The 21717-nt window shown below is 42.8% G+C and overlaps 1 protein-coding gene and 1 long non-coding RNA gene across 2 annotated transcripts; both read left to right on the top strand.

Moving 5' to 3' along the window:
- The first annotated feature begins 675 nt into the window (after positions 1–675).
- Positions 676–3180, top strand: LOC111957753 (uncharacterized). The gene is made up of 4 exons (XR_002876446.1): positions 676–758; positions 884–943; positions 2515–2622; positions 2786–3180. It is a non-coding gene; the product is annotated as an uncharacterized lncRNA (long non-coding RNA).
- An 8400-nt stretch (positions 3181–11580) lies between these two features.
- Positions 11581–19535, top strand: LOC111957383 (guanylate cyclase soluble subunit beta-2-like). The gene is made up of 15 exons (XM_070436935.1): positions 11581–11669; positions 11944–12038; positions 12460–12620; positions 12816–12915; positions 13067–13296; positions 13605–13704; positions 13859–13962; positions 15619–15835; positions 16106–16426; positions 17186–17334; positions 17510–17656; positions 18014–18168; positions 18445–18653; positions 18959–19090; positions 19351–19535. The coding sequence occupies exons 1-15, from the start codon at positions 11581–11583 to the stop codon at positions 19533–19535; spliced, it is 2394 nt and encodes a 797-aa protein (XP_070293036.1).
- The last annotated feature ends 2182 nt before the right edge of the window (positions 19536–21717 follow it).

The raw sequence follows: 21717 nt of genomic DNA, 5'->3' as shown, positions 1-21717 counted from the left end.
TTATTTCATGTTATTTATTTAAATGCATACTTTGTGCGACATACTTGTCCATAGCTGCTGTTTGAAGAGTTAGACTGACTGAAGGAATATTTTGTTTGATTTATTTGGGTTTTCATTGAATAGTTATTTTGCTTTTAGAACTGTACTTATTTAAGCTTTGTTCTTGCAAAGATATTGTAACTCAGCATGCACATATTTTAATTACTATCGATAAATGTATCAGAAAAGTCAAATTAAAGGTCAATTCATACGGAGACCACTTTTGATGGTTCTCAATGGAGAGATTCTTTTAGATGTGATACACCCAGTTTCATTGTATTTATGAAACTACACCCATACATGTACAGTACCATTCACCTACTGACCTTTCTTGATATTGCTGGTTGTAGTACTGACCTCTGCCATACATACTGACTGGTAAGGAGCACTGCTTATACTATATTAGTAGTAGAATACTATAAAATGATTTAAACATTTGAACAAGTTGGGAAAACCCTTCAGTTAACTACTGTACCTATCAATTATCCAGTTGTAGGAATTATGGTTCCTCAATATACATTTAACAACGTATGCTATGTGTTACAGCACTACTTTTGGTGTCCCCCTCAGGAATTGCTCTTGAGAAAATTTAATGTAATTGTCCCCTCCAAGGTTGATCTCAGATTTTCGCCCCTGACTGTAGGGGATCATTGAGGATTCAGTGGAGGCACATCCATCAACTATCACTTTTATTATTCAAAATACAGGAGACGGAGGAGGTTGGTTATACATTGTTTCTTGGTTTAATAACTTTATGCTTGTGTCCAGATACTGCAATTTATTCGCCGCAAATGTTGTTTACTTTTTGTTGATCCCCTTTCATTCTCTGGGGTACACGGAAAAGGTACGAATTAGAACCGAGGGTCGACTGCCTGAGATCAGTTTCACGAAGAACGATGAAAAGGTGAGGGCGTTCAAAACCAATTGGTATCAAAAGTATAGCTTGTTAACAGGGAGCCTGTATTGCTGGCATTGCCTGTTTTTTTGAAAGTCTGAGCCTTGGTCGAAGAGGGGCACAGTGACCTGAAGACCATTGATCGTTCAGCTAAACGGCAAAACAAAAGCAGGGAGCGTAACGTTATAAGATTCAGGCTAATGGGAAAAAGCCGCATCGATCATGACGACAGTCTGCTTATTCAAAATGCGTAACACAACGAGAAAGTAAGAAGAAACAGGCATATTCTCAAGCGGTTTATCAACACCACTGCGTTTTTGGACATGCAAAAATTAGAGGGCACAACGAGAGAGAATGTTCCGCTAACTAACAAGTGCAACCACAAGGAGCTTGTAGCAGTAATTGCACGTTTCGATGCTTTACTTGCTGAACATATGGAACTTTCAGTCTTTTCTGGGATCATTCAGAATGGTTTGATAGCTTCCATCGCATCATCCATTAAAAGTTAGATTAAAGAGAGGTTGACGGAGCGCACTTTTTTCGAATTAACTAAATGTTGCAGCAGCCTAGGCCACACCTTAACATTCGAGATTTGACTTGCTGTATGGGATGAAAACGAGACCATTTTTCAGTCTGATCAACTGTAGGCTACTAATAAGAGCAGATGCATACAGCCTACTATGTGCGCTGTCCATTTGGCCAGGGTAATTAATTGGTAGCGCTACGGTCCCGTGTGGCTCAGTTGGTAGAGCATGGCGCTTGCAACGCCAGGGTTGTGGGTTCATTCCCCACGGGGGGACCAGGATGAATATGTATGAACTTTCCAATTTGTAAGTCGCTCTGGGTAAGAGCGTCTGCTAAATGACTTAAATGTAAATGTATTTATAGTCCATTTGGTTGTCAGGAGAAAATGTGAATGTGATCAAATTTGGTTTATATTCAAAATTGGGCTGGCTAGGCTGCCTATACGTTTTCCAATCCAAAAGTATTAACTGGAATGAATCAATCATCATAATAGTGATGACAGATGTAAGTACATTTTTATAAGGCCTGCAGTTGCATAGGCCTGCATGATGCGTAAAGCAAGCTCAGCCCTGTGAGTTCTATTGTCTCTATCAGTTGTTGTCTCTGTGTCTGGGTAGAGGAAATCCCCCACCTAGTCTAAATAAATATAATTACTATGAACAAGTATAAGATTGCTGCCCCCCCCCCCCCAGGAGTTTTTTCCCTCATAATTTTAAAACTATGTGACCTGATTAGGGACCATATAGGGGTCAGAGTTTTGCTGGTTAAGATAAGGAAAAGACAGATAAGGAAAAACTCCAGGCCCCAGTGGGTAAAAATTGCCCCCCAACCCTGGTTGCCACCAGTCTGCTTGCTGTTGTCAGGTATGTGGATGATCAGGGCTTTATTCAGGAACGTTTCTTGGGCTACTTTGATGTGTGAAGTGGGCGAGATGCGCAGTCTTTGTTTAACTTCATGGACAAACTTGTTGTTCAAACCTACAATGGCGCAGCTGTAATGGAATGTATCTGCTATTTGTATTTCCATCTAAGTCCCCTCCTGTTCCCTGATTTAAGAAGTGACCACTCCACTATGATTGTCAACTCTCTCCTGACATGAACTGAAGCCACGTCTCATGTTCCCGCTCATCCACTGTTACATTTAATGTTTCCTCTCCAAGCACTGTGAGTACCCCTATCAATTTTCTCTCATTACTGTATGTAGAGTCAATCACAAACACAATCACATTATTACACATCAATAATTTTACTCCTTGCTTGGACTAACTCATTCTTAGCTCTTTTGTCTAACTGTGTAGTGTGTTGTGTTATTGTTTTTTGTCCACAGTCAAATCCTGTCCTGCACTGAAGTCAAGCCTCCACTGGTCTCTGCCCTTGAATGTCTGCATTGGACATCACTTGGCCTTCATGGAGCAGCCATGTACCACCACCCTCTCAATATATCATTAGTCAAATGCAGGCTATACCACGCCAGAGTTCTATCCAAATATAAAGATGGCAAGCTTAGTTCGGCAACTTTTGATCATCTTACATGAGATTTTAACTACAGTCAGACATTATTATGAGGTAAATATAATGTAACCTACCTTTGTGATGTCATACATGCTCACATGGGAGACAAATACAGTTGAACTTTCTTCGGGTGTTTAATTTTCCCATTGAGACCAAGGTGTCTTCTGCAAGGGAGCCCTGCATCTTACAATTAAACAACAAATTACACATTCACATTCTTTAGCAAAAAGGTCCTCAATCAGCACTCTGAACTGCCCGAAAGGCACCCATACATCCATTTGTAGGGAACTCTGAAGAAACTAAAAGCTGTTTTTCCTAATTCTGTAGCAACAGGGAATTTCCAGTTATCTATCCATGTGATGGGTATGGTAACTCGTACATCTATGGATAAGTTAAGATGTCAGGTAATGTGGGAGTTTTTGCAAAAGGGCTTTAAAAATGAATAAAATGCAGTGTTTCGACATGCATGAGGGCCATCCTACTTTCTGATAGAGCAAGCAGTGATGAGTGCAAAACCTCTCACCCCTGATAGAACAAAGCGCACTATGGTAAACTGCATCTAACGGCTTTAATGAAGTGACAGCTGTATTCATGTAGATCAGTGGTTCCCAAACTTTTTATAGTCCCGTACCCATTCAAACATTCAACCTCCAGCTGCATACCCACTCTAGCACTCTCAAATGTTGTTTTTTGCCATCATTGTAAGCCTGCCACACACACACTATACGATACATTTATTAAACATAAGAATTTGTTTGAGTTTGTCACAACCCGGCTTGTGGGAAGTGACTAAGAGCTCTTATAGGACCAGGGCACAAATAATAATAATCAATCATTTTGCTTTTTATTTAGCCATCTTACATATAAAACCTTATTTGTTCATCAAAAATTGTGAATAACTCACCACAGGTTAATGAGAAGGGTGTGCTTGAAAGGATGCACATAACTCTGCAATGTTGGGTTGTATTGGAGAGAGTCTCAGTCTTAAATAATTTTCCACACACAGTCTGTGCCTGTATTTCGTTTTCATGCTAGTGAGGGCTGAGAATCCACTTTCACATAGGTACGTGGTTGCAAAGGGCATCAGTGGACCGCGATTTGCCAAGGCAGGCAACTCTGAGCGCAGCCCTATCCAGAAATCTGGCAGAGGAATCTGATTAAATTACATTTTCAGAGAACCGCTTGCTGCAATTTCGATGAGGCTCTCTTGTTCAGATATCGGTAAGTGGACTGGAGGCAGGGCATGAAAGGGATAACGAATCCAGTTGTTTGTGTTGTCTGTTTCGGCAAGGTACTTGCGTAATTGTGCACCCAGCTCACTCAGGTGCTTCACATTAGACATTGTCCGTAAGCTTGAGTTAATTTGCACACTAAAAATCATACAGTGATGGAAAGACCTGTGTGTTGTCCTTGTTAATGCAGACAGAGAAGAGCTCCAACTTCTTAATCGTGGCCTCAATCTTGTCCCGCACATTGAATATAGTTGCTGAGAGTCCCTGTAATCCAAGATTCAGATCATTCAGGCGAGAAAAAGCATCACCCAGATAGGCCAGCCGTGTGAGAAACTCGTCATCATGCAAGCGGTCAGACAAGTGAAAATTATGGTCAGTAAAGAAAACCTTTAAGCTTGTCTCCCAATGCAAAAAACGTGTCAATACTTTGCCCCTTGATAACCAGCGCACTTCTGTATGTTGTAAAAGAGTTACATGGTCGCTGCCCATATCACTGCATAATGAGGAAAATACACAAGAGTTCAGGGGCCTTGCTTTAACAAAGTTAACTATTTTCACTGTAGTGTCCAAAACGTCTTTCAAGCTGTCAGGCATTCCCTTGGCAGCATGAGCCTCTCGGTGGATGCTGCTGTGTACCCAAGTGGCGTAGGGAGCAACTGCTTGCACCCATGTTACCACTCCACTATGTCTCCCTGTCATGGCTTTTGCGCCATCAGTACAGATACAAACACACCTTGACCACCAAAGTCCATTTGGTGTCACAAAGCTGTCCAGTACTTTAAAAATATCCTCGCCTGTTGTCCTGGTTTCTAGTGGTTTGCAGAAGATGATGTCCTCCTTAATAGCCCCCCCATAAATGTAACGGACATATAGCAGAAGCTGTTCCAGGCCCGCCAAGTCTGTTGACTCATCCAGCTGTAACACATAGAATTCACTAGCTTGTATGTGAAGCAGTAATTGTTTCAAAACATCTCCTGCCATGTCACTGATGCGTTGTTTTGTTTGATGGAGGCATTTTGGCCTTTTCCCCCAGCATTGTCCAACCCATATCCGCGGCAGCAGGAAGAATTAAGTCCTCCACAATAGTATGGGGCTTGCCTGTCCTAGCCACTCAGTAGCTCACCATACAGTGGGGAAAACAAGTATTTGACACACTGCCAATTTTGCAGGTTTTCCTACTTACAAAGCATGTAGAGGTCTGTAATTTTTTATCATAGGTACACTTCAACTGTGAGCGACGGAATCTAAAACAAAAATCCAGATAATCACATTGTATGATTTTTAAGTAATTAATTTGCATTGTATTGCATGACATAAGTATTTGATACATCAGAAAAGCAGAACTTAATATTTGGTACAGAAACCTTTGTTTGCAATTACAGAGATCATACGTTTCCTGTAGTTCTTGACCAGGTTTGCACACACTGCAGCAGGGATTTTGGCCCACTCCTCCATACAGACCTTCTCCAGATCCTTCAGGTTTCGGGGCTGTCGCTGGGCAATACGGACTTTCAGCTCCCTCCAAAGATTDTCTATTGGGTTCAGGTCTGGAGACTGGCTAGGCCACTCCAGGACCTTGAGATGCTTCTTACGGAGCCACTCCTTAGTTGCCCTCGCTGTGTGTTTCGGGTCGTTGTCATGCTGGAAGACCCAGCCACGACCCATCTTCAATGCTCTTACTGAGGGAAGGAGGTTGTTGGCCAAGATCTCGCGATACATGGCCCCATCCATCCTCCCCTCAATACGGTGCACTCGTCCTGTCCACTTTGCAGAAAAGCATCCCCAAAGAATGATGTTTCCACCTCCATGCTTCACGGTTGGGATGGTGTTCTTGGGGTTGTACTCATCCTTCTTCTTCCTCCAAACACGGCGAGTAGAGTTTAGACCAAAAAGCTCTATTTTTGTCTCATCAGACCACATGACCTTCTCCCATTCCTCCTCTGGATCATCCAGATGGTCATTGGCAAACTTCAGACGGGCATGGACATGCGCTGGCTTGAGCAGGGGGACCTTGCGTGCGCTGCAGGATTTTAATCCATGACGGCGTAGTGTGTTACTAATGGTTTTCTTTGAGACTGTGGTCCCAGCTCTCTTCAGGTCATTGACCAGTTCCTGCTGTGTAGTTCTGGGCTGATCCCTCACCTTCCTCATGATCATTGATGCCCCACGAGGTGAGATCTTGCATGGCGCCCCAGACCGAGGGTGATTGACCGTCATCTTGAACTTCTTCCATTTTCTAATAATTGCGCCAACAGTTGTTGCCTTCTCACCAAGCTGCTTGCCTATTGTCCTGTAGCCCATCCCAGCCTTGTGCAGGTCTACAATTTTATCCCTGATGTCCTTACACAGATCTCTGGTCTTGGCCATTGTGGAGAGGTTGGAGTCTGTTTGATTGAGTGTGTGGACAGGTGTCTTTTATACAGGTAACGAGTTCAAACAGGTGCAGTTAATACAGGTAATGAGTGGAGAACAGGAGGGCTTCTTAAAGAAAAACTAACAGGTCTGTGAGAGCCGGAATTCTTACTGGTTGGTAGGTGATCAAATACTTATGTCATGCAATAAAATGCAAATTAATTACTTGAAAATCATAAAATGTGATTTTCTGGATTTGTGTTTTAGATTCCGTCTCTCACAGTTGAAGTGTACCTATGATAACAATTACAGACCTCTACATGCTTTGTAAGTAGGAAAACCTGCAAAATCGTCAGTGTATCAAATACTTGTTCTCCCCACTGTATAAGACGCTTCTAGCCCCTTCTTATTAATGGTATCTGTTGCTTTTATACATGTCTTATTATTTCTTAAGTCGTCTTAAAAAATGTGACTGTTTCGTTTCTAAATGTCTGCGCAAAAGTGAAAGTTTCCCGCGATAGAGTAACGGTTAATGTGATTGGATGTTAATTATTTGACCAGACTACCTGTATTTGACTTTGTGTTGTTATTTCGCTGAACACTGGACGGTTTAATTAGATTTTTTGGGCAGTGAAACGAGGCTACTCTGACGAGAAAAAAACAACATCAATCAGTCGACGTTCCTTCATGTCCTAGACTATGGCGACATCATCTACATCCGCTATTTCCCCGCCGGGGGTACGCCAAATAAAAATGTGATTCAMATTTCAAAGCAGTCCATTTAGATTTTCCAACGGGGCAATACATTTGAGTGAACTGCATTCTACTATTTAGTGAGAGGCTTAACCTACAGCGCCTTCAGAAAGTATTTGACTTTTTCCACATTTTGTTTTGTTACAGCCTGAATTTAAAATTGATTAAATTGAGATTTTGTGCCACTAATCTACACATGTCAAAGTGGAATTTTGTTTGTTTGTAATAAAAAATGAGAAGCTGAAATGTCTTGAGTCAATAAGTATTCAACACCTTTGTCATGGCAAGCCTAAATAAGTTCAGGAATAAAATGTGCTTAACACATCACATAATACGTTGCATGGAGTTATTTTGTGTTCGATAATAGTGGTTAACATAATTTTTGAATGGCTACCCCATCTCTGTACCGCACACATACAGTTATCTGTAAGGTCTCACAATCGAACAGTGAATTTTAAGCACAGATTAAACCACAAAGACATGAAAACCCCACAACCATGGGTAAATGAGGAGACTCCAGGAGCAGAAACTGCATAGACTCACTGTGGTTTTCTGACACTCGCAGGTGGATATGAACCGTATTGTGGGTGACTCTGCCGATAGAGCGTCCATCCAGCGCTCTGACGTCTATCCGGATGGAAAGGGGTTGAGCCGAGATACCCAGCTCCGACACCAGGGTAGTGGCCCCAGAGTCAATGAGCACCCGGATGGATTTGGACTGGCCTTCGCACAACAGGGTAGCATAGATAGGGTTACGAGTAGTGCGAGATTGAAAACTCCCCGTACGGCTCACCAGTCTACTCGTACCAACTGATGAGCCTGGTCTTTTAATGAGCAGGTAGTTAAGAAATGTCCCGTAGCTCCACAATACAGACAGCTCTTGATGTCTGTATTGTGGAGGTGATTAAAGACGAGCTCGCAGCCCGGGACACTTACATGAACTAAAACTGATTAAAATCGTTGAAATTGTTGCATGTTACGTTTATATTTTTGTTCAGTATATTTCCTTTAACATCCTGTGTCGTGTGCTTATTCTTTTAAGATTTATATGTTCTACGATATTGTGAGACCTTTAAGGAGCATCAGGCCTACTGCTGGAATGTCTGCCAATGGCATGTCCATCCTTTTGTTAAAAAATACACTGGTCACTCAAAACATTTCTAAAGTATAAATAGCCCACACTTTAGATGAGTCCACGCAAAAAGACTTAACTAATGATTAATAAATAGTTTATACGGACCTATATTAAACATCTTATGAATGGAGTAATGATTAGTAAATACAATATTTACTAATCCATTATAAATGCTTTATTACGCAGAGTTATCATAAATTGCTACCCCAATTGAGTACCTTACTGAGATTATTTTTGACCATTTTAAATCAAAACAAACAAAATAGCTTCTTAGCAAGAGTAATTTCTCAAGCAAGAATTTAGGACTGTCAGGGAGTGGTCTGAGTAGGTAGGGGAAAACTGGCTACTAGCTACTGAAAACTGGCTACTAACTGGCTACTAGCTGATGGAGAGGTTTGGAAATCTCTTTCATCTCTCTATTAACAAATTTACGGCCTGGTGATGTCACCAGGCAGGCCAAAATTCCATCCCACCAAAACAGGCTGAAATTTCAGGTGGTCTTTTCAAACAGCTCTTACAATAAAAGGGCATTATCATAATTTAACAATTGCACAGATTTATTCCAATCTCATAGTGTGGAAATATATACAGTTTAAAACACATTATTTTGCTGTTGTGTGTGTGTGTGTGTGTGTGTGTGTGTGTGTGTGTGTGTGTGTGTGTGTGTGTGTGTGTGTGTGTGTGTGTGTGTGTGTGTGTGTGTGTGTGTGTGTGTGTGTGTGTGTGTGTGTGTGTGTGTGTGTGTGTGTGTGTGTGTGTTGGTGTGTGGTGTGTGTGTGTGTGTGTGGGAAGGTGGGATCATGTAGATTCATCTAATAATAGTCAATTGATATTGCGTATTATATTGAAATGGCACTCAACCATGAAACCGGGGCCCTTTGTACACCGATATGATTTTCTGACAACAACATTGGTGTGAACATATGCCTATTTAACTTTTCAATAAAAGTAACTTATGAACCTTTTTTTTAAGCTGCTTGTACTACGCTGTTGGTGAGCATGACAGGTGTGGCATATGAAGAAGCTTATTAAACAGCATTACACAGGTGCACCTTGTGCTGGGGGCAATCAGCAGGCCACTCTAAAATGTGCAGTTTTGTCACAAAACAAAATGCAACAGATGTCTCAAGTTTTGAGGGAGCATACAATTGGCATGCTGACTGCAAGAATGTTAACCAGAGCTGTTGCCAGAGAATTGAATGTTAATTTATCTTCCATAAGCTTCCTCCAACTTCGTTTTAGAGAATTTGGCAGTGCGTCCAACCGGCATCACAACCGCAGACCACGTGTAACCACGCCAGCCCAGGACATCCGGCTTCTACTCACCAGCTGATGAAACTGTGGGTTTGCACAACCAAAGAATTTCTGCACAAACTGTCAGAAACCGTCTCAGAGAAAGTTATCTGCGTGCTTATCGTCCTCACCAGGGTCTTGACCTGACTGCAGTTTGGCGTTGTAACCAACTAAAGTGGGCAAATGCTCACTTTCGATGACCACTGGCACGTTGGAGAAGGGTGCTCTTCAAGGATTCATCCCTGTTTCAACTGTACCAGGCAGATGGCATACAACTTGTATGGTGTCGTGTGGGCGAGCAGTTTGCTGATGTCAACGTTGTGAACAGAGTGCCCCATGGTGGTGGTAGGGTTATGGTATGGGCAGGCATAAGCTACGGACAACGAATTCAAATTCCATTTTATCGATGGCAATTTGAATGCACAGAGATACCGTGACAAGATCCTGAGGACCATTGTCGTGCCATTCATCTGCCGGCATCACCTCATGTTTCAGCAAGATAATGCAGAACCCCATGGCCTGCATACTCACCAGACATGTCAAGCATTGAGCCTGTTTGGGATGCTCTGGATTGACGATTTCTACAGTCTGTTCCAGTTCCCGCCAATATCCAGCAACTTCGCGCAGCCATTGAAGAGGATTGGGACAACATTCCAGAGGCCACAATCAACAGCCTGATCAACTCTATGCAAAGGAGATGTGTCAGGCTGCATGAGGCAAATGGTGGTCCCCCCAGATAATGAATGGTATTCTGATCCATGCCCCTACCTTTTTTAAGGTATCTGTGAACAATGCATATGTGTATTCACAGTCATGTGAAATCCATAGATTAGGGCCTAATTAATGTATTTCAATTGACTGATTTCCTTATATGAACTGTAACTCAGTAAAACCTTTGGCATTTTTGCATGTTTTGTTTTATATTTTTGTTCAGTGTATTTGGTTGTTTGTATTTATGATTTTTTTTTTTACAATTATTAGTTGTTATTGTAATTATTCCTGCTTTTTTTGTGTGAAAAGTTTGTGACGCTAAATGTTTTCATCTATCTGCCTAGGGACAACTGGCTAAATCCAGCACATTTACAGAAATGTTAATTAATAATGTTCTCCCTACTAAATAAATAAATGAGTCGTTTTATTTCAAATATTAAATCTAAACCATTTGTTGAACGTCACATTGGTAGCCTAATGCGAATTAGAATTTCTGCACCTAGATGCCCCTGCGTGTACGGAGTTGAGCTCAGCACATCTATCGCCTGAACAGCGCCTTTGACGCTCATCTGTACTGCACCGCGCACCAACGCTCTCGCCAACAGCTGGAGATGGGTGAACGGCTTTCTTCAGTCACTGTTCGATGCGCAGCGGCAGAAGTGACGGAATAAGGAGCTGAAGCTTTTGTGTATATACAGGATATAGGCCTAGGCATATCACTTTAATTAAATATATTCAGGCAGGCTGTCGACGGAGATAATGTTGTGCGTTAGAGTATGTGGTCAACTTGGGGTCGTGTTCGTGCAAGGATACATTGGGAATTAAGGTTTTTAAACAAAGTGTCGGCAGAATTCAAACCAAAAGAGATGGTAAGTTGTGTGTCGACCCATAAATGAACTCATAGTGATAGATAGTCTAAACTGATATGTTACAGTATAGGCAAGCATATGTTGTATAGGTCACTGGACTGAACTGATCGAAAATTATGACTCAATGTGTATACAGCCTGTAGGCCTACTCATTAGGCTTATTAGGCTACATGGACGATTCAATAGGCTATGTCACTCTTACATATATAAATATAGCCTATATTTTATGAATGGCATCAAAATCAAAAATGCTGCTAAATTTGCAATGCTCTCTCTGCAGTATGGATTTATCAACACCTGTTTGAAGTCGCTGGTTGTTGACAAGTTTGGCGAGGAGACATGGATGAAGCTCAGGTAACAATGTTGTTAATTAACAGTGGACTCACTAACATCATATTAGACAACATGAATATCTCTTGATAATTGATTAATTGTAATAATATGTTGCGTAATTCCAGAAGGTGGCGTTAAAGGCTAGCATTGAGCCCGGCCCCTCAGCGTGAACCTATATGCTAGCTAATTGATGGATTCATTCACTGCTTTCTGTTTATTGGTCATCAATGGTATSTGTAACCTGCTGAAATGAGCTCATCGTCATCATCATCATCATCATCATAATTATATGCAGAGATGAGGCCGGGGTTCAAGATACATTCTTAACATATGAAGTGTACAAAGACGACATCACCATGCAACTGGTGGCTGCGGCCTGCAAGCTACTGGGTAGGCTAACTATCACTATTTGATGAATAACCTGCGACATCATATCAATGTAGCTCTGGACCAGTAACGATCTGCACCGGAGCTAATATATATTCTGAGAGGTATTATAAAAGCGTACATGTCCATGCCAATCACGGTTACTTCCAGATCATGAATTATAATTCAAGTCGTGGATTGAGAAATAGCTACAAAAAAAGTTAGGAATCATTTTAGAATAGGGAATTTCTTGCACTGCACGGCTTGATTTTAAATGGAATCGAAACTCTGTTGCTGACAGGCAAAATACATGACTCAAGATGATGATACAAATACATATTATGAATATTACATGATAGGACAAAATGTGTTTTATGTGATGTTTTACGTACATGTTGGTATTAACCTATATATTCATTAGGCCTACTTTATTTTCTGTTCGAAGATGTTAAACCAGAGGTGGTGTTGAGACAATTTGGGGAATACTTTTTTGACTTCTGTAAACGATCTGGATACGACCACATGTTACGGACTCTGGGAGGGAACCTGTTCGAGTTTATCGAGAATCTGGATGCACTGCACAGCTACCTCGCCCTTTCTTACAAGGTATAATGTGTGTGTGTGTGGGGGGGGGTGGTTCAAATGATTCGGTCAAGGCCTATATTATATAAGAAATCAATAGCCTACTCTATTGATATAAGTCTATATATGATAATCGATCTATAAATAGTGGACAATGGACACACGTCATATTTTGGACAGAAAAAAACGGTGTCAAATGATTTGGAAATATGCTTGCAGGAGATGAACGCGCCGTCATTTCGAGCGGAGAGGAACGGTGACGGCACGATGTTTCTTCACTATTACTCCGACCGCCAAGGCCTATGCCAAATTGTACCCGGTAATTATGTTGAATGCTGATAGATTAAATTATTGACGTTAAGAACAAATGTGTTAAACAACTTAATACACTCAATATCGTGAGATTTTAGCGTGCGTAAAAGTAGGGGCTTTGTGCGTAAAAGTGAAACGACTGTTTCCCATTTCCACAGGTATCATTGAAGCTGTAGCAAAAGACTTCTTCAACAGCGAGATAACGATGGAAATCGTCAACCAAATAGAGGAAGTAGAGAGGACAGGAAAGAAGGAGCATGTAGTATTCCTCGTCACTCAGAAACCGACATTTTCGAATGTAATGTGCAGTAACACGCTCTCACAGACGCCGCCATGTTTGCCCAGAGGCCCCAGGCGCAACGCAATGCACTGGAACCCAAACAAAGAGGTAAAATCCGGGTCAGGACAGCAGATGACCCACAAATCATTGGCTTGCATCCTAAATGGCACCCTATTCTCTTGATAGTACACCACGTTTGACCAGGGCTAAGTAATAGGGTGCTATTTGCGATGCAAACATAGGCTACAGAAACAAGCAGATGCCATCTCTGAGGATCTCCAAAGAATTGTCCCCAAACTATCTCAATACCCCAACCCAACACAGCCAATTTTCCATATGGTTTAAAAGTGAACCTTTTTATGCAATTTAACCATAACACAAATTTCCTCCAATGTGTCCCTCACCCCATCTTTCAGGACATACAGAAATCATTGCAGAGGAAACTCCAATCTCGGGGATTTTCCATGTGTAGGAACCACTGGGAGACTGTGAGGGGGCTGGTCCAGCTTGGGAAGGGTAAAGCCCAAACATCTCTTATCATTCCTTTTCTAATGGATTGGCTCAGTCCGCCTCAGATATCGATAAAGCCCGTCTATTCCATCTTGCTTGTCTTGACATCTCTAATCTTGATGTCCTTACTATCATTAATAGATGTTTACTTCAATCATAGGTAAACTCTTGAGAGGATTTGAGCCAGTCTACCCGAAGAACCTTTGCATCGACCTGAAGACATTTTGCAATGCCTTTCCCTTCCATATAGTGTTCGACAAGGAGGTACAAAAGTATTATCTCCCAGATTCCCTCTTGGTATTGAGTACATGCACTGTATATATTTTTTTATATATACGTATATATATATATTTAAAAAATACAGTGCATGTACTCAATACCAAGAGGGAATCTGGGAGATAATACAGGAACACACACACCCCCCCTCCATATATATATATATATATATATATATATATATATATATATTTGGATCAACCTAAAAAAAACAAATTTGTTAGTAAATTTGTTTTGGTTTTCTCAATTGAAAAAAACCCGACATTTGTTGAAACCAAATATATCATTCAATGCCAACTGTTACAAACTTTTCCCCATTGGTTAAGCCGAATAGATAACATAAATACAAACTAAATGGCTACAATCCATTTTTTTATGTTGTACCAAGTTGATTTTACACTTTGGAGTTACCTATCCAAATGTCTTCAATTGGGTTACAAGCAATTAAATCCGTTTCCTGTTAATCAAGATATTAAGTTGGTTCCATAACATGAAATAATGACTCCAAAAAACTTTCTTTCCGTAAGAATTTCACATGAACTGGTTACCAATATTGTAACCAAATGGTGACCGTCTCATCAATTGAAACCTTTCCAGGCTCTTTAGAGTCACAGTACTTACATAGATATCATAGAAAGAGAAATGTCAAAATTGTTCAACTTCATATTCATCATCATCGTGAAAACGGCACGATTTTATATTTTGTAGTGAAAAAAGATATAGGAAGTTGAGTGTTTCCAATAACGTCATCGGTGTGCATCATGGGATTTTAACCAATCATRAGGAGGCATTGCCTACTTATTGCCTGTTAATTGTCTATTAATTGGTTGATGATGTCATTGGAAACACTTACCTTCTATCTTTTTAACTACAAAACATAGAAATGCGCCATTTTCACATATGTTGATGTTGGGGTGGTGCTGGAGATGATGAATATGAAGCACTTTTTTTTTTWAATTTCCCTTTAAGATTCAGTGCTGGCAGTGAACATATAATCATWAAAAAAAAAAACATGACTTGGAATGACATTCACTCTCACAGGTGGCCAAAAATAACAAACTGAAAGCCACGCCCCCAGTAGGCCATGCCTCCAACTCTTCTGATAGGCTGCCACTGCTACATTGCACCCACCGCTATGTGGTGTTGAAAGCAATTTATAAGGTTTCATTCAATTAAAAACATCACATGATCTGTCAAATTCTTTATTTGATTCATACAAATGGAACAGAACAGGTTGAACGAACCAAAGCGCAATTTTGGATCATGTCAATCAGAAAAAGCACTTCAGATGAACAACAGTGCCGTCCCACTTTTTACAGCGTGGTTTAGTAATGCCAGATAATCACTGGGATGGTTTTCCGGACACAGATTAGGCCTAGTCATGGGCTAAAAAGCATTCTCAATGGGGAATCTCAATTAGAAGTGCTTCTTAGTCCAGGACTGAGCTTAATATGTGTCCAGAAACGGGCCCTTTATGTAGATATGAATTGTAATCTTAATACCTGGAGTAAGGCTGCTGAAGTGCACTGCTTTTGACCAGAGCCCTATTGACCCTTGTTAAATGTAGTGCACTGCAGTATATAGGGAGTATGGTGACATTTGGGACCCAGCCTGAATCTCTGCTCCCTGGTCCGACCYCTGCAGCTGATGGTGAGACAGGCAGGGGTGAACGTCCAGAAGATCGTCCCCGGGCTGCAGACCATGAGCATTCACCTGGACCAGTACTTCAGTATTGTCCACCCCGAGGTCACCTTCACCATCTCCAGCATCAGGAAGTTCATCAACAGCCACTTTGTCCTGCAGACGCGACGGGACATGATGCCCGAGRCATGGAGGGATAGACCCATGCTGGAGCTCAGAGGTGGAATGAATGAACGAACGGATGAATTAATGAATGAGCGGATGAATGAGCGGATGAAATAATGAAAAAATGGATGGATGAACGGATGAATGCATGGATGGATAATAGAAGGAAGGAAGAAATACATGAATGCTTATTTGTAATTGAGTCATGCCACTTATGCAACCTATCCCACCATAACCATTTAACAGAAACACACACATCCCCCCCTCCATTTAATTTCCCCCCATTCACTCTCTTTATCTCCACCCCTTACTCCCCTGTTCCCAGGTCAGATGTTGTGGATGGAGTCTCTGCAGTGCATGCTGTACCAGGCCTCCCCTTTGCTGCGAAGCCTCCACGAGCTGGAGGAGCGGAGCATGCACATCTCTGACATCGCCCCTCACGACGTCACGCGTGACCTCATCCTGCTCAACCAGCAGCGGCTGGCCGAGATGGAGCTCTCCAACCAGCTGGAGAGGAAGAAGGAGGAGCTCCGACACCTGTCCCAGCATCTGGAGGAGGAGAGGACCAAGACGGAGAACCTGCTGTACGCCATGCTGCCCAAACATGTGGCCAACCAGCTGAAGGAGGGGAAGAGAGTGGAAGCAGGTGAATGACACAGGGAGAGGAGAGATGGGGAGAGTAGAATAGAGGAGAGGAAAGGTGCAGAGACGCGAGTTGAGGAGAGAAGAGGAAAGGAGGGGTGGGTGGAGGGAAGAAGTGGAGAGGAGAGGAGAGTAGGGGAGAAAAGGTGAGGAAAGGAGAGAAGGGAAGAAAGTAGAGAAGATGAGAGTAAAAAAGAGGAGTGAAAAGAAAATAATTGGTGAGAGGATTGGTGGTGTGTGAAATGTCCTAGTAGGGCCAAAAACGCCTTTGCCAATACCTGTACACAGTAGCCTATGCCTCCCTTGCTCTGACACACAACAGACAGTAGAGATGTACAGAGTGGAATTGGGGGGGGGTTGAAGGATATTTCCCTGCCTTGCTGCAGTGTATTACATATTTAATGACGGCATGAATTACAGATTGAAACAGCACCACGACACAGCCAGCGGCTCCCAGACACATCTGTCTTTGAAGCACAGACCACAGACAGACAGACAAACAAACATAGGTGCAGACAGACGGACACAGACAGCCAGAATGACAGACAGACATACAGAGATACAAACAGACAAACTCTCATGCATGAACAGCGCACACACATAATTGATTGATACGAATCAACAGGCCCAGCTACACGTGGGTTTAAGTATTAAGCAGAATAACTCATTTTCACTATTGTTCTCGACATTGTTAAAGGACTGAAACAGTGGTATATTTATGGAAATGGCCATATGGTCGGTTGTGGTTATGTTTGCTCTAAAGGAGAGTTCAAGGAGTGCACCATCCTCTTCAGTGATGTGGTCACCTTCACCGACATCTGCTCGGAGTGTGAGCCCATCCAGATCGTCAACATGCTCAACTCCATGTACCTCAAGTTCGACCGGCTCACCACAGTACACACAGTTTACAAGGTAACAAAACATTACATTTGTCAGATAGGCTAAACATTTATCATTCATCATTGAAACATTGTGCGAATTATTCGACATATCCATCTATTCATCCATCTAGACCAGGCAGCCTGGGATAGCCATTCCAGTACTTAACTCATCGATATCAATCTGCCTGTGGTTATGTCTGCATCAGGTGGAGACCATAGGTGATGCCTACATGGTGGTAGGTGGCGTGCCCATCCCGGTGTCCAGCCATGCTGAGAGGGTGGCCAACTTTGCCCTGGGCATGATCATAGCAGCTCGGGAGGTCATCAACCCCATCACAGGGGGGCCTATCCAGGTGAGACCCACAGATGGCTGGTGTGTTTGAATGCTGGATTGATTTTCCCCTATATTTTTGTAACATCATTGATCYAAATCCAAAGGGTTGTATTTCCCTGCCCCTGTCTTTCTTTTTTGAGCTGATCTTTCTCAGTTCTCCTGATAGTTTATTATCACAATACAATACCTCTCTCYGTTTCTGAGACTGGTCTAGTGGGTAACGCAGCTGCCAGCAGCACATAAAGGTAGAAGTCCCCCAGTGTGGATACGAATCCTTCCACTACTCAATGCTCATTTCCACCTATTTCTGTCTCAATAAAGTAGAAATATCCCACTAAATATATTTWAAAAAACAAACAATACCTCTCTGCTGTAGATCCGGGTCGGTGTACACAGCGGGCCGGTTCTAGCTGGTGTGGTGGGGGAGAAGATGCCTCGGTACTGCCTGTTCGGAGACACAGTAAACACGGCGTCTCGCATGGAGAGCCACGGCCTCCCCAACAAGATCCACCTCAGCCCCAGTGTTCACCTGTAAGACCTCAGCTCATGTCACATGACTGAACTGCAGGGAATGAAATCAATCAAGCAGTCGATCAAGAAAGCAAGMAATTTTATTTAGAAAGCCCTTTTTACATCAACTGTTGTCAAAAGTGCTTGATGATTGGTTGGTTAGATGATGGATTGATTTATTAATTGAGTGCTTGGTTGGTTGAGCCCATAGGGCTCTGTTCAAAAGTAGTGCACTATATAAGGAAAAGGGTTCCATTTGGGATGCAGGCTTTGTTTTTATATGTCTTCCTCCTCCAGGGTTCTGAAAGACAAGGGCTTCATGTTCCAGGAGCGAGGGGAGATCGATGTGAAGGGGAAGGGCAGGATGTCCACCTACTTCCTGGAAGGGAACCTGACCGTCACGGAGCACGAGCTCATGGGCCGTTCAGTTAAGGAGGCCGACTCGGGCCGTGCGTCTGTCCAGTCGGCACGGGACTGCAACACAGAGGCAGCCCTGTACAGACCRGGTAAACAAGGTTCTCCTGTCTGTCTGCCTCTCAGCTACTAAGAATACACAGTACACCTGAGAAAATGTCTTAGATGTGTGTCTCACCTTGTTGCACCTTAATTGTGTGTCTAATTCTTTGAGGTAGCATCAGTGTGCATTATCTCAACAGGTTTTCTGTTCCCCGATATATTTATGGCGCATTTAGCCATAATCACCACAGAGACAAACACTAACCCCATTCTAGGGTCCCTCTCATGGCTGTGCTATATTGTTAATGCCTCACTCTAAAGCTAGACCTCTTTGTTGTAACCTATAATCCCACAGCCATCCAGAGGGTGCAGAGTGAGGACAGGAATCCTGCAGTGCCCATGGAGTATGGAGACAACCTGACCAACCCGCCGCCCTCAGTCCAACTCACTGACCCCCAGCCACAAACCAGAGCCAAGAGCCTCAAAGGTGCCTCCTCCTCTTTCTTTTATTCGATCATTCATTCGTTCTTTCTTTCTTTTTATTGAATGATATCCTTTAATATGTACATTTTATTTAAGTATTATATTATTAGTATCTTGCATTCTTTATCTTATTCTAAGATGATCTTTAAGTCACAGGTAAAAGACTGCTCCTCCATTTCTTTTACATTTCTCCTATTCGTTACCTCCATTGCCTTCCACTCAAGCCTGCAGTGGTGACTCTCGGGAGGTGTGTGTGTTTCACAGGAAAACCTCGGGACTCAGAGAGCTACGGCAGTCTCCACAGTGACAACAAGTCAGTGGAGGGAGGTCTCCCCAATCCAGACCACCAGCTGACCAGAGCAACCTTGTCCCAGAGTCCCACTCCCATAGAGGCTGAGGCTCCTCCTTCCACCAAACACATCCGGACCAGTTTCTGTGTGGTCCTCTGAGCTGTTGTAGTACTATCCAGACTAGTCACTGTAGCCCCGTTTATACCTGGTGCTAACACATACGTCCTTGATCCTGATCTTGTCATCATTCTGATTGTGCCCACATTTTAGCTGTTGCATCTACACATGATAAGAGACACATATTAAAATGTGTCTCTTGTCCTTGTGACCAGATTTCCTGGTCCCTCCCGGTATGCAATACAATAATTTAAGACACATGTTGATAAGTCAATGGGGCCAACTGTCAATGATTTTAGAGGGAGGGATAATGATGATTTAATACGTTTTACTGTCCAGATCCGCCTAAGATATTCATACACAATGCATCCCTAACTACCTCCAGAGGTTGTCAGGAGCATCAGATCACAATACATATTCTAATCGTCTACACCTGTCTAAAAAGGTGGGCACAATTCGAATGTGGACAAGATCAGGCAAATGACGCATGTTAGCACCAGGTATAAACTGAGTTCAAGTGACCCACCCATTCAATTGGATCATAACTGCTGGAATATAGGACATTCAATTAAATTGGACTCTCTGCTGATGAGCCTATACTCTGAGACTACAGTGTTTTATGAATATTGAAATTACAGTGTCTATGGTCATCTTGCTAATGTTTCATTATATGTGATATCTCCCCCGGAGCACTGCTATCTATGTGATATATAGAAGTCAACTGTAACCAGACTAGTACCTCTGGTCCAGGGCACTATGAACCAAGATGGCTGAGTAGTAAGACGTGTTTTTCAGACTAGTACCTCTGGTCCAGGGCACTATGAACCAAGATGGCAGCAGTAAGACGTGTTTGTCGAGACTAGTACCTCTGGTCCAGGGCACTATGAACCAAGATGCGGCGGAGAGTAAGACGTGTTGTCAGACTAGTACCTCTGGTCCAGGGCACTATGAACCAAGATGGCGGAGCAGTAAGACGTGTTTGTCAGACTAGTTAAAACTCTGGTCCAGGGCACTATGAACCAAGATGGCGGAGCAGTAAGACGTGTTTGTCAGACTAGTACCTCTGGTCCAGGGCACTATGAACCAAGATGGCAGAGCAGTAAGACGTGTTCGTTTCCGTCCCATGTAAATATTGTCTTTTTCTTTCTTTTTTGTTGTTGTGTACATTTCATTATATTTCAATCTCTTTTTTCCATTTTTTCAAATTAAATATACCTTCTTGCAACCCGCCTCACCCAATGTGGTACGGATCTGCTAGTTTTTAGACCTTATAACTGGAACCTTCATCAGCAGCTAGCAAGTTAATAAGCTACTAGCTTTTTAGTCATTGTTAGCCACTGCTAGCGGTCTTTATTTTTAGCTCGGACTCCAGCCGCTTTAGCCCGGATAGCCTGGATAATACCTGCCAGTCTGCACAGCACGATATCAGCCCTGAGCATATCGGACTGCTTTTTTCCTTCACTACATCACCGGATTCCTGCCGCAAGCTCTGGACTATTACACCGGATCTTCGCAGCTAGCTAGTTGCTACCGAGTGGCTATTGTGGCTAACGCCCTTGTCCAGAAGCATGTACCAGCTAGCCTCGAGTTGGCCTCGAACTAGGCCCATTTCCCAGCTAGCAAACGAAGTACACCAACTACAATACCTCTCTTSCCAATTGGCCTGGACCCTTTGTCGACAYGAAGCCCCGCCGATCCATCACGACTGGTCTGCTGACGTAATTCGGCCGATGTGCTCTCAACCGGCCTCTGTGTCGTGGATGTTGGTGTTGATCTATCTGCTAGCCCCGACCTGCTAGCTTCCTGAACGCCGTGTCTCCCGCATGCCTTGCGTAGGAATCTACTACCGAACGGCTCCCTGTTTCATCTTTGCTGCTCATTGGACCCTATGATCACTCGGCTACACAGCTGATGTCTACTGGACTGTTCATTAACACGATACTTTGTTTTGTTTATCTGTCGGCCCCAGCCTCGAACTCAGGCCCTGTGTGTAGCTAACTGACCCTCTTTGCCTATTCATCGCCATTTACCCGTTGTTGTTGTCCTAGCTGTTTACCCGTTGTTGTCTCACCCGTTGTTGTCTTAGCTCTCCCAATCAACACCTATGATTGCTTTATGCCTTTCTCTAATGTCAATATGCYGTGTATACTGTTGTTTAGGGCAGCTCTCATTGTTTTATTTTACTGCGGAGCCCCTAGTCCTGCTCAACATGCCTCAGATAGCC

The sequence above is a fragment of the Salvelinus sp. IW2-2015 genome, linkage group LG4p (assembly GCF_002910315.2).
Source record: "Salvelinus sp. IW2-2015 linkage group LG4p, ASM291031v2, whole genome shotgun sequence".
NCBI lineage: Eukaryota > Metazoa > Chordata > Actinopteri > Salmoniformes > Salmonidae > Salvelinus > Salvelinus sp. IW2-2015.
The sequence above is the reverse complement of the archived record's forward strand: the minus strand, read 5'-3'. Positions and strand labels throughout refer to the sequence as shown.